The 12,708-nt window shown below is 39.9% G+C and overlaps 1 protein-coding gene across 5 annotated transcripts in view; it reads left to right on the top strand.

The window, feature by feature from the left end:
• The first annotated feature begins 455 nt into the window (after positions 1-455).
• Positions 456-12,708, top strand: part of LOC106577812 (B-cell receptor CD22) — a 44,885-nt gene continuing 32,632 nt past the window's right edge. The window contains exons 1-16 of one of the 5 annotated variants that reach the window (XR_006760497.1): positions 456-602; positions 746-790; positions 1,003-1,272; positions 1,885-2,145; positions 2,320-2,580; positions 2,723-3,007; positions 3,137-3,409; positions 3,944-4,264; positions 4,359-4,637; positions 4,812-5,057; positions 5,794-5,910; positions 6,029-6,230; positions 6,395-6,445; positions 7,539-7,610; positions 7,727-7,789; positions 7,913-7,987. Coding sequence is in view for 1 of the 5 variants with exons in the window: in XM_045701410.1 (XP_045557366.1) it covers positions 572-602; positions 746-790; positions 1,003-1,272; positions 1,885-2,145; positions 2,320-2,580; positions 2,723-3,007; positions 3,137-3,409; positions 3,944-4,264; positions 4,359-4,637; positions 4,812-5,057 (2,272 nt within the window). In the remaining 4 variants the exon portion in view is untranslated. Of the gene's footprint in view, positions 603-745; positions 791-1,002; positions 1,273-1,884; positions 2,146-2,319; positions 2,581-2,722; positions 3,008-3,136; positions 3,410-3,943; positions 4,265-4,358; positions 4,638-4,811; positions 5,058-5,376; positions 5,503-5,793; positions 5,917-6,028; positions 6,231-6,394; positions 6,446-7,538; positions 7,611-7,726; positions 7,790-7,912; positions 7,988-12,708 lie in introns of those variants that run through there. The other 4 variants (XR_006760496.1, XR_006760495.1, XR_006760498.1 and 1 more) reach the window with 4 other exon arrangements.

Consider the following 12,708-nt stretch of genomic DNA (forward strand, 5'->3'; position numbering starts at 1 on the left):
CCACCCGAGCAAGGAGGGGCATCGACTTCGGTAGAAGTCGTGACACTTCCTCAGATCATTACTTTAGTTTTGTTAGTTCTCTCTTCCACCAACAATAAGACCACAGCGTTGCTGTGTCCACTGCTTTTACAGAAAGAGGAAGTTGACTGAACATGACAAATTCTGAGATAACTTTTCTTTAAAGAGTAAACAAAGGTTTGAGGGGAACCATCTATCTGTGCATGGTGGGTGTAAAAATAAACTAACATCTGCACATACTGATATCAAATCACAAGTTCTGATCTCATGTCAGATCTCTTTTCTCCTTCCATTCTCCCTTAATCCAATAAAGAGGAAGTAACCAGTGTGAGGTCATGTAGCCAACCATAAGAAGAAGTTGGTCAGATATTTAACACGCCATCAACCGCTACGCTTTTTTCTCACAGTCTTTGTACGTTTCTCAATAATTTTCTCTCTATTTTCTGTGTGATGGTGAAGAGGTGTGATCTAAACAGACTGTCATCATATAGGAAGTAGAGGGGTTTGTCAGAAGAACTGTAGTTCAGAGAAAGTCACTTGCCAGTGGAACAGAATGGACAACACATTGCTCTGTGTGCTGCTCTGTAAGTACTGACGTTGTATTAGTGTTTGTGTGTTTGTCTATGAGCACAATGCACTAATGTTAATATTACTACTCTATTACTATAGTAGTATACACTTCTGTATTACTACTGTACTGTAATGACTTTCTTTGTCTTTGTTGAAGTGCTGAGTATCCTCATCTACTGTGGACACTGTGGTGAAGATGATGGTAGATATTCATTTATTTGATCAATTGTTATATTGAAGCTCTTTTTTATTGACATTTTTATCCATGGATGTTTGTGTCTGAGAGAGAATGTAAAGAATGTGGTAAGAGCTGTAAGTATTTAGTTGCACAAAATACACTGAGTGAATAAAACATTAAGAACACCTTCCTTGCAACTGTATATTCAGTCAGGTGTCTGTGTTCGGTCTGTGCAGAGAGATGTGAGGCTGTTCTGACCCTCCAACCTAACTGGACCCAGATATTCAGTGAAGAGACTGTCACTATGAGATGTGACATACAGGGGGGAAGAGACTCTGACTGGCAGTATGAGTGGCATAACAACAGGAAGTTAGTCTACTCTAACAAAAAGCCAGAGTACAGAATCAGTCCTGTTTACACATTTAACAGTGGTTCATATACCTGTGAGGGTGTGAAGGGAATCAAGCGCTCTGAAACCAGTGATCCTGTACAACTGACTGTGTCTGGTAAGTCTAACTAATCATGTAAACATCTCTATGGGTAACTATAATAATTTACAGTGAGTGTCACAAAACATTAAGAACACCTTCCTAATATTGAGTTGCAAACGTGCACTTTTTTCCCTCGAAAGAGTCTCAATTCGTCAGGGCATGGACTTTATAAGGTGTCAAAAGCGTTCAACAGGGATACTGTCCCATGTTGATTCCAATGCTTCTCACAGGTGTGTCAAGTTGGCTGGATGTCATTAGAGTGGTGGACCATTCTTGATACACACGTGAATCTGTTGAGTGTGAAAAACTTAGGAGTGTTGAAGTTCTTGGTGCAAACCAATGCACCTGGCACCTACTACCATACCCCATTCAAAGGCACTTTAATCTTTTGTCTGGCCCGTTCACCCTCTGAATGGCACACATACACAATCCATGTCCCAATTGTCTGAAGGATTAAGAATCCTTCTTTAACTTGTCTTCTCTCCTTCATCTACACTGATTGAAGTGGATTTAACAGGTGACATGGATGGATTTACCTGATTTACCTGGTCAGTCTATGTCATGGAAAGTTCATCATGTTTTGTACACTCAGTGTATATTGGATATATTTTGTTTATGTTTCCACAGCTCTTCCCAGTGCCTCAGTGAGTGTCTCTGCTCCGGGTCCCCTCTACTATGGAGATACAGTCAGTCTGCAGTGTGACATACCAGACTACACAGACTTGATGTACTACTGGTACAAAAACAACCAACCAGGTTACAGTACACATGGTAAAACCCTCACAATCTCTCTCCCTGACCAGGATGGTCAGTACCAGTGTTGGGGGACCAGGAGAGATCGGCCCCAGAAGTCTCAACTCAGCAGAGCCCTCTCTATCCAGCTCACTGGTGAGCTTGAGACTAAATCATTGACAAAGAGTAAAAAGAGGCCTTATGTACTAACTCCAAATGCAATTATTCCCAATGATAACCTTTTTGAATCAATACCATGATAGCAAGATTCTCAACATTTGTTCTCATATTAGGTATGAATCAACAACTGACTGCATTGTCTTTCAACAGCTCTACCCACGGCCTCAGTGAGTGTCTCTCCTCAGGGTCTCCTCTACTCTGGAGAGACAGTCAGTCTGCAGTGTGACATACCAGACTACACAGACTGGACGTACCACTGGTCCAGAAACAACCAACCAGGTTCCGGTACACATGGTAAAACCATCAACATCTCTCTCCCTGACCAAGATGGTCAGTACCAGTGTCTGGGGACCAGGAGAGATCGGCCCCAGAAGTCTCAACTCAGTGGAACCGTCCTCATCAGATCAACTGGTGAGCTCGAGACTGATTACATACACCTAGAATTGACTTTTATCTAAACTCTCCAATAGCTAAACTGTTGGATATGAATCCACATGATGTATATCAAATAATGTTCAAATAATCTGATTAATTTGATGCTCTTCTCTCACAGCCCTGCCCAAAGCTGAACTGAGTGTAGAGCCAAACCCTGTGTTCCCTGGAGAGACAGTTACTCTGACGTGTTCAGTAGAGTCTGACAGTATCTGGAACTATCAGTGGTACAAAGACAGGAATGATAATGTAGTACCTCAGTCTGTCAGACACACTATAACAGGAGACACCCTCACCATCAGTAGAGTTACTGAGTCTGACCAGGGTCTCGACTGGTGTCAGGGAGAGAGAAGATCCAGACCCACATCTTCACAACATAGTAATGTTATTACCCTCACTGTGACTGGTGAGTTACTTTGTTGTTGTTGTTGTTGTTGCTGCTGTTGTTGTTGTTGTTGTTGTTGTTGTTGTTGTTGTTGTTTGTGTGTGTCAGTAAAGTGGATCTTCCCACTCAAACCTATTGCAATACCAACAGATTATCAGCCATCGACTACACTGACTTCAGACAAAGAGGACGTATTCACAGGAGACAGTGTGACACTGAGCTGTACTGTAGAGTCTTCTGGATGGACGTTTTACTGGTACAGACACAGACCAGACTCTACACCAGTAACCACAACCTCTGGATACTCCTACACACTCAGCTGGGTCAGTGTCTCTGATGGAGGACAGTACTGGTGCAGAGCTGGGAGAGGAGACCCAGTCTACTACACTCTGTACAGTGACCCAGTCCAGATAAACATTACTGGTGAGTTTATACTGTTTAGGATAGTTGGTTCCTATGTGGATTAATAATATGTAGTCTACTTGTTGTCCATATGTTACTGAATACCTTTCATGTCTTCAGGGTCTATTGATGTGAGTATTGATGAGCGTCATTTGTATTCTGATGTGTGCAACATATTCACTATTTGTTGTGTCTGTGCAGAGAGACCTGTCGCTGTTCTGACCCTTCTGCTGTTCTGACCCAGATATTCAGTGGAGAGACTGTTACTATGAGATGTAACATACAGGGAGGAGGAGACTCTGACTGGCAGTATGAGTGGTATAACGACAGGAAGTCAGTCTACTCTAATGCAAATCCAGAGTACAGAATCAGTCCTGTCTGCTCATCTAACAGTGGTTCATATACCTGTCAGGGTGTGAAGGGAAACAAGCGCTCTGAAACCAGTGATGCTGTACAACTGAATGTGTCATGTAAGTCTATTTAAGTCTACATGTGTCATGATTGTTCTCTCAAATATTTGTAAGATTAAAAGGTTAAATACTTCCTTCATAACAGATAAACCCAAGGCTGTCCTGAGTATCTCTCCTCAGTGGCTGAACCCTGGAGACTCAGTGACTCTGAGCTGTGAAGTTGACAAGACGTCTACAGGCTGGAGGTTCTCCTGGTACAGGACTGTTCCCTACAGAGCTGGGTTACCCTCCCTATCAGACAAGTCTTACTCTCTACTGCCCCAATCTGACAATGTGACTAGTGAAGACTCCTACACTCTGATCCCTGCTGGTCCTACTCCCACAGGAGGATATGTGTGTAGAGCTGAGAGAGGAGACCCAGTCTATAACACACTCTTCAGTGAACCTCAGTTTCTCTGGTCAGGAGGTAACTAACTACATTAAAACATATTTAAGTCTCCCTCATGTGTATAATATATATTATTTAACTAAAGGTTTTACTCCGTCTCTCTTTGTTTCAGATCTGCAGCCTTCAGTGTCTCTCAGAATAAGTCCCAACACAACTCAACACTTTAGATCAAAGTCTCTCTCACTGAGCTGTGAGGAGAAGGGGAACTCTACTGGATGGAGACTGATGAGATACACAGAGAGAGGAGTAGAGTCAGGGTGTGTCTCTAACTGGGGATCAATAACAGGGTCCACATGTACCATCAGGTCAACATACACATGGTTCAGTGGAGTGTTCTGGTGTGAGTCTGGATCAGGAGAGTACAGTAATGCTGTCAACATCACAGTGGATGGTAAGTGTATTGTACGACATTCACACTCAAAAAACAACAACATTTCAATGTATGATAGGATGTTCAATTCTGTAACTGAATTGCATCTCTTATAAAATACAAGATCATAATATTTTGAGGGTGATGACTCCAGTATTCAGATTTACAGTATTATTTATATATTATGTTAAACAGATGGTTATGTGATCCTGGAGAGCCCTGTCCATCCCATGACTGAAGGAGACTCTGTGACTCTGACCTGCAAATACTGGACAACCAGCTCAAACATCAAGGCTGATTTCTACAAAGATGGAGTACTCATCAAGAATGAGACCACAGGAGAGATGACCATCCCTGCAGTATCCAAGTCAGATGAAGGATTCTACAAATGCAAATCCCCTGACAAGGGAGAATCACCAGAGAGCTGGATGACAGTGAGAGGTGAGAAAACGATTATGATCTCAAGTTAACTTTTCATCATCTGTGTGATAGTGATTATAGTGTTGATGTTAACATACGTTTGGATTTGTACTCCCATAGAAAATATGATCTCTCAACTAAATTATCAAAAGATACAGGCTGGTCTATACACCTATTTAACTAAAATATAAACGCAACATGTAAAGTGTTGGTCCCATGTTTAATGAGCTGAAATTAAAGATCCCAGAAATGTTCCATATGCACAAAAAGCCTATTTCTCTCAAATTTAGTGAAGAAATGTGTTTACATCCCTGTTAGTGAGCATTTCTCCTTTGCCAAGATAATCCATCCACCTGACTGGTGTGGCATATCAAGAAGCTGATAAAACAGCATGATCATTACACAGATTATTACCTCACAACCACAGACCAAGTGTAACCACGCCAGCCCAGGACCTCCACATCCGGTAATCTGAGGGGGGGGGATTTCTGTATTTAATAGCACTTTTCAGGGGGAAAACTCATTCTGATTGACTGTGCCTGGCTCCCCAGTAGGTGGGCCTATGCCCTCCCAGGCCAACCCATGGCTGCACCCCTGCCCAGTCAGTAAAATCCATAGATTAGAGCCTAATATTTTTTTTTTTCAATTGACTGATGTACTTATATGAACTGTAACTCAGTAAAAACATTGAAATTGTTGCATGGCGAGTTAATATTTTGGTTCAGAGGCTGATGGTGTTGTGCTGTTCTCTCTCCAGTCGTATCTCCTGGATCCTCTACATCAGTCCTAGTTGGAGTGGTTGTGGGTCTGGTTGTTGCTGGTGTTCTACTGGTCATTCTCCTCATCCTGCTGTGGCGATTTAAAAACACCAAAGGTGAGATTTTATTATTAATCATTAAACGTTTTAGTTCATGTTTAGTTAGAAAAATGTGTAATTACAATAGTTAAAAACAGCAATGACCCGATATAATCGTATGCATTTCTCTTTACAGGTTCCTGTTTCAACAGAATATTCTCGTGACTACACCCGTCTCTCAACTATGATAATTCAGTAACATATCGTCTTAGTACTTCATGAGTATATCTCTCCCTCTAGGAACCCCCAGCCCCAGAGCACCAACCAGGACCCCCAACAGGACCAAGGATCTACCCAGGGCCAGGCTCCTGATGCTGGGTATACACTTCTGCAGCATGGTCAGTTTCTCAGCTCAGACCTCTACCACTCCTCTTTCTGTAACCTCATACACTGACTCATCAACATCCACTTTATTAACAACATGTTACTGTACTCTCTGTCCCTAGACAAGCTGAGGGATAACCAACCTAACTAACCTGTCTCTCTCTTCTTTGACCAACAGGTGGTGCTCACATCTATGATACGATCAATCCCTCAGACAACAATGTTAATGGTACTGTATGTTACGTTTAATATGAATACAGTATAGAGTTACTGCTGCTGTTCTTCATGTGTTTAATATGAATACAGTATAGAGTTACTGCTGCTGTTCTTCATGTGTTTAATATGACTACAGTATAGAGTTACTGCTGCTGTTCTTCATGTGTTTAATATGAATACAGTATAGAGTTACTGGTGCTGTTCTTCATGTGTTTAATATGAATACAGTATAGAGTTACTGCTGCTGTTCTTCATGTGTTTAATATGAATACAGTATAGAGTTACTGCTGCTGTTCTTCATGTGTTTAATATGACTACAGTATAGAGTTACTGCTGCTGTTCTTCATGTGTTTAATATGAATACAGTATAGAGTTACTGCTGCTGTTCTTCATGTGTTTAATATGATTACAGTATAGAGTTACTGCTGCTGTTCTTCATGTGTTTAATATGAATACAGTATAGAGTTACTGCTGTTGTTCTTCATGTGTTTAATATGATTACAGTATAGAGTTACTGCTGCTGTTCTTCATGTGTTTAATATGACTACAGTATAGAGTTACTGCTGCTGTTCTTCATATGTTTAATATGAATACAGTATAGAGTTACTGCTGCTGTTCTTCATGTGTTTAATATGAATACAGTATAGAGTTACTGCTGCTGTTCTTCACGTGTTTAATATGAATACAGTATAGAGTTACTGCTGCTGTTCTTCATGTGTTTAATATGAATACAGTATAGAGTTACTGCTACTGTTTTCATGTGTTTAATATGAATACAGTATAGAGTTACTGCTGCTGTTCTTCATGTGTTTAATATGAATACAGTATAGAGTTACTGCTGCTGTTCTTCATGTGTTTAATATGACTAACACACTAATACTAAGGGCTGTATTCAGTCCGTATCGTGGAAGTTCAGCGTTACAGTGATTTAAATTTAAAGGCAATGTTCCCACGTTAGTGGAGACTACATTCAAGGTAAACGCTGTACATGTCGGCTCAATCAGAAATGACCTTTACATTTCTGTCAGTCAATCTGTAACCCTTCATCAATACAGACTGAATAGAGTCCTAAGTAGAGATATTAGTGTATCACCTGTATGTTTCAGATGCTGCTGCTGGACCAAGTCATGTGACATACGCCCAGATTCAACTCAAAAAGTTGGACAAGAAAAAGAAAGGTGACTTTCAACTGTGACATCAATTAATATTGTGCAGTGTATCAAAGTTGGAACATTTACATATTTGAAAATAAAACCAAATATACAAAACTTCAGCCCATCTTCCTACTCCTCAGAAAAGCCAGCTGATCCAAAATAAAGTCCAGTCTACTCTGAGGTGCAGACAGGGAAAGCCACAGGTAAGACCTATTCTACAATTTGGTAGTTAGTCAATAAATTCACAATTTGAGAGTTTTTATGAAGAGGCAGAATATGCAATAAGCTAATTCCTTTATTTCTTGACTGGAAATGTCCATTGTCAGCAGCAGCTGGACCTGTTGATGTGTCCTATGCTGAGGTTGACCTCCAAAAGAAGACCAAAGCCAAGAAGAAGAGAGGTAAGTCTGGACATCCCTCCCTCCATATTCCCCCTATCAGAACCTCATACCTCTGACCCCTTATTGAATATCTATGTATTTTATCCTCACTCCCTACAGAAACAACCCCACCAGAGGCAGATTCAGTCTATTCTCAACTGAAGTCAGACACAACCCCAGGTAAGATGCTATTGATAGTTATATGTAACCCTCTCACCATAGACTTGGATAGATCAGCAAGGGAATAATGGTGAAAAGTACATCTCAGTGTATAAACCTTTATGATATTCACCCACTAGAGGAAACAAGAGGCTAGCGATATTACTAATAGATACATAAAGGCTTATATTACTGTTTTCAGAATGTTTCTGACGCTACAAAATGAATGACTCATTGAAAATACAAACACACACAGAATGCAATTTAACATGAATATATTTTGATTAAAACATTTGCAGTTACTCAAATACCACACAATCAATTACAATATAGGAATAAAGATAATATAACCCCGGGTACAGAGAGTGTACTCTTAAAACTCAGGCACTGACACTGTTGGACCTAGCAAGCAGCAAAACAGCTCCTGATCTGACAAGTTAAGCTACCGTGACTAAATTCTCCACACAGCAGCAGGTGAATTCAGGTAAATTCTATAGATATTTAACAAGACTTTCTGTACACTTGTAAGAGGTAAGTGAAATTGAACAACAGTCTCTTTGCTAAATGCAATCCGTAATCCCTTCAAATGGAAAAGTTGTAAATTCAACAACTATAATGTCCGTCTCAGTTCTCCTCATGTCTCGAGTAGCTTCATCCCTTCCAGTGCCTCAAAAGTCCTGTGTTCACGCGATAGGCCCATTTAGTTTATGATAATGCCCTTTTAGTTTAAGAGCTGTTTTGAAAAGACCAATAGAAATTTCCGTCTGTTTTGGTGGGATGGAGGTTTGGCCTTCCATGGTGACATCACCATGTCCAAAATGTGTTAATACACCAATAAGAAAGAGTTCCGAACAGCTCTGCCAATAACAGCTAATTTTCAGTTTTCCCCTCCCCACTCAGACCACTTCCAGAGAGTCCTAGAAATTTCTTGCTTGAGAAATTACCCTTTCCAAAGAAGCTTTTTGTTTATTTTTGACCATTTTAATTGAAAACAATCACAGGTTGGTACTTAATTGTTACCCAGAAATGATTTGATATTGAGATGAAAACGGCTGCATAGGATCTTTAAATTACTGACGTTTTTCTTTGAAGCTTGCACATGAAAGTAACACAACATAGGCTGAACAACAGAGGATGTAGAAAAACGACATGTTTCTTGTACATGGTTAATCAGGGTATTACTTATATGGAACTAATGCTCATATCATAGAGATATACTGTCAATAGATACAGTATATCTCTGTTTTATTCTTAGGACTATGTTTGACTGCATGCACTAAAACATGTTGTGTGTTGATATGTTACAGGTCCTTGAAGGAGATGGAGGGATAAATAACTTTGTGTGGTGATATGTTACAGGTCCTTGAGGGAGATGGAGGGATAAATAACTTTGTGTGGTGATATGTTACAGGTCCTTGAGGGAGATGGAGGGATAAATAACTTTGTGTGGTGACATGTTACAGGTCCTTGAGGGAGATGGAGGGATAAATAACTTTGTGTGGTGATTGATATGTTACAGGTCCTTGAGGGAGATGGAGGGATAAATAACTTTCTGTGGTGATTGATATGTTACAGGTCCTTGAGGGAGATGGGATAAATAACTTTGTGTGGTGATATGTTACAGGTCCTTGAGGGAGATGGGATAAATTACTTTGTGTGGTGATATGTTACAGGTCCTTGAGGGAGATGGAGGAATAAATAACTGTGTGTGGTGATATGTTACAGGTCCATGAGGGAGATGGAGGGATAAATAACTTAGTGTGGTGATATGTTACAGGTTCTTGAGGGAGATGGAGGGATAAATAACTGTGTGTGGTGATATGTTACAGGTCCTTGAGGGAGATGGAGGGATAAATAACTTTGTGTGGTGATATGTTACAGGTTCTTGAGGGAGATGGAGGGATAAATAACTCTGTGTGGTGATATGTTACAGGTCCTTGAGGGAGATGGAGGGCTAAATGACTTTGTGTGGTGATATGTTACAGGTTCTTGAGGGAGATGGAGGGATAAATAACTCTGTGTGGTGATATGTTACAGGTCCTTGAGGGAGATGGAGGGGTAAATAACTTTGTGTGGTGATATGTTACAGGTTCTTGAGGGAGATGGAGGGATAAATAACTCTGTGTGGTGATATGTTACAGGTCCTTGAGGGAGATGGAGGGATAAATAACTGTGTGTGGTGATATGTTACAGGTCCTTGAGGGAGATGGAGGGACACGCCATCAGAGAGGGAACAACCGGGAACATGGGTTATGCATGCTCGACGCACGCAAGCACACACACATGCAGGCATGCTCACACACACACAAACAAACAAAAATGAGCACACACACATGCACACGAACACACAAATACAGAAAAAAACACATTCATTTTTACAAGTGAACATGTGAAGTATTCCAAAAACACATGTTTTCATGTGATCACGTGATCTTATTTGAAGCAACATGTGATGACATGAAACTGCACATGTGAAAACTTGATTTCACATTACATTTCTCATGTGTTTTTTCTGTGAGGGACACTCTGTCACGCCCTGACCATAGAGCCTTTTTTATTCTCTATTTTGGTTAGGTCAGGGTGTGACTGGGGGGGTGTTTCTATCTAGGTTGTCTAGTTCTATGTTGGCCTGGTATGGTTCCCAATCAGAGGCAGCTGTTTATCGTTGTCTCTGATTGGGGATCATATTTCGGCAGCCATTTCCCCACTGGTTTGTGGGATCTTGTTTTTGTGTAGGTGCCTGTTTGCATGTCACTGTTGTCACGTTTCGTTTGATCATTTATTGTTTTTGTATTTTGCTGAAGTTTCACGTTATAATAAAGATGTGGAACGCTACTCACGCTGCGCCTTGGTCCAATCATTACGACGAACGTGACACACACAATAACATCTTGTACATTAAGGATTTGTATGTTATTTTAATTTACCAGATAAATACAACAAATATATTTAATTTAACCATTTGTGTATTACTGTAACAGCTTAAATAAATGATATGGTGTAATGCTGATAGATCTTATAAACAGCAACAGTAATTCTATCTGCTTTGTATTGTGTATTACTGTAACAGCTTAAATAAATGATACGGTGTAATGATGATAGATCTGATAAACAGCTACAGTAATTCTAATCTGCTTTGTATTGTGTATTACTGTAACAGCTTAAATAAATGATATGGTGTAATGCAGATAGAATTACTGTAGCTGTTTATCAGATCTATCTGCTTTGTATTGTGTATTACTGTAACAGCTTAAATAAATGGTATGGTGTAATGATGATAGATCTTACAAACAGCCACAGTAATTCTATTTGCTTTGTATTGTGTATTGAACTGTTGGGTTGTAAATGTACTGACATTTATTATCATTGATTCATTATTTCTGTCATTCAGATGATAGAATAACATATTTTCTATATGAATGTCACATATACATGTTTGCTTCTAATAACCTGTACTTTTACAATATCTTTGCATCGTGCTTTTTTACTAAACTTTTATTTTTTTATCCACCAGATGGAATGAATGCTTTGTTACTGCTACTGCATTCCAATTAGACTGGTTTGGATTTCTTCCTGAACAATATGGCTGCTATTTTGCCCCATTTTGGAACTTTAACCCCTCTAGTAATTTAATAGGATGTCTATGGTCACTGCTCCTGAGAGACAGAAGCAGGTCGCTATGGAGACCACAAGTCACAGGAAGTTACAATACAACAACATCTTACTTGAAATGTAGAAGGGGTGACTTTGTCAATAACCAAGAAACCACTTCCTCCTGAAAACACACAAGTGGGAAGGTTTTTCATCTACCTCAGCCACACTGACCTATGACCATGCAGGAGAACTCATGCAAACTCTCTGCAGAACTGCACGCACACAGTTATCATACTTTATTATCTCCCTCTCAGTCTCTCTATCTTTCCATCTCTCTCTCAATTCATTTAAATTCAAAGGGCTTGTTTGGCATGGGAAACATGTTTTCATTGCCAATGCAAGTGAAATAGATTATAAACAAAAGTGAAATAAACAATACAAAAAAAACAGTAAACATTACACTCACAAAAGTTCCAAAGGAATAGAGATATTTCAAATGTCATATTATGGCTATATACAGTTGAAGTCGAAGTTTACATACACCTTAGCCAAATATATTTAAACTTAGTTTTTCACAATTCCTGACATTTAATCCTAGTAAGAATTCCCTGTCTTAGGTCAGTTAGGATCTACACTTTATTTGAAGAATGTGACATGTCAGAATAATAGAGAGAATGATTTATATCAGCTTTTATTTCTTTCATCACATTCCCAGTGGGTCAGAAGGGTACGTACACTCAATTAGTATTTGGTAGCATTGCCTTTAAATTGTTTAACTTGGGTCAAACCATTCGGGTAGCCTTCCACAAGCTTCCCTCAATAAGTTGGGTGAATTTTGGCCCATTCCTCCTGACAGAGCTGGTGTAACTGAGTCAGGTTTGTAGGCCTCCTTGCCTGCACACGCCTTTTCAGTTCTGCCCACAACTTTTCTATGGGATTGAGATGCAGGCAAGAGTGTGCAAGGTGGTATTGAATGTGTCACTGTTTGT

This window comes from Salmo salar, chromosome ssa18 (genome assembly GCF_905237065.1).
Source record: "Salmo salar chromosome ssa18, Ssal_v3.1, whole genome shotgun sequence".
NCBI lineage: Eukaryota > Metazoa > Chordata > Actinopteri > Salmoniformes > Salmonidae > Salmo > Salmo salar.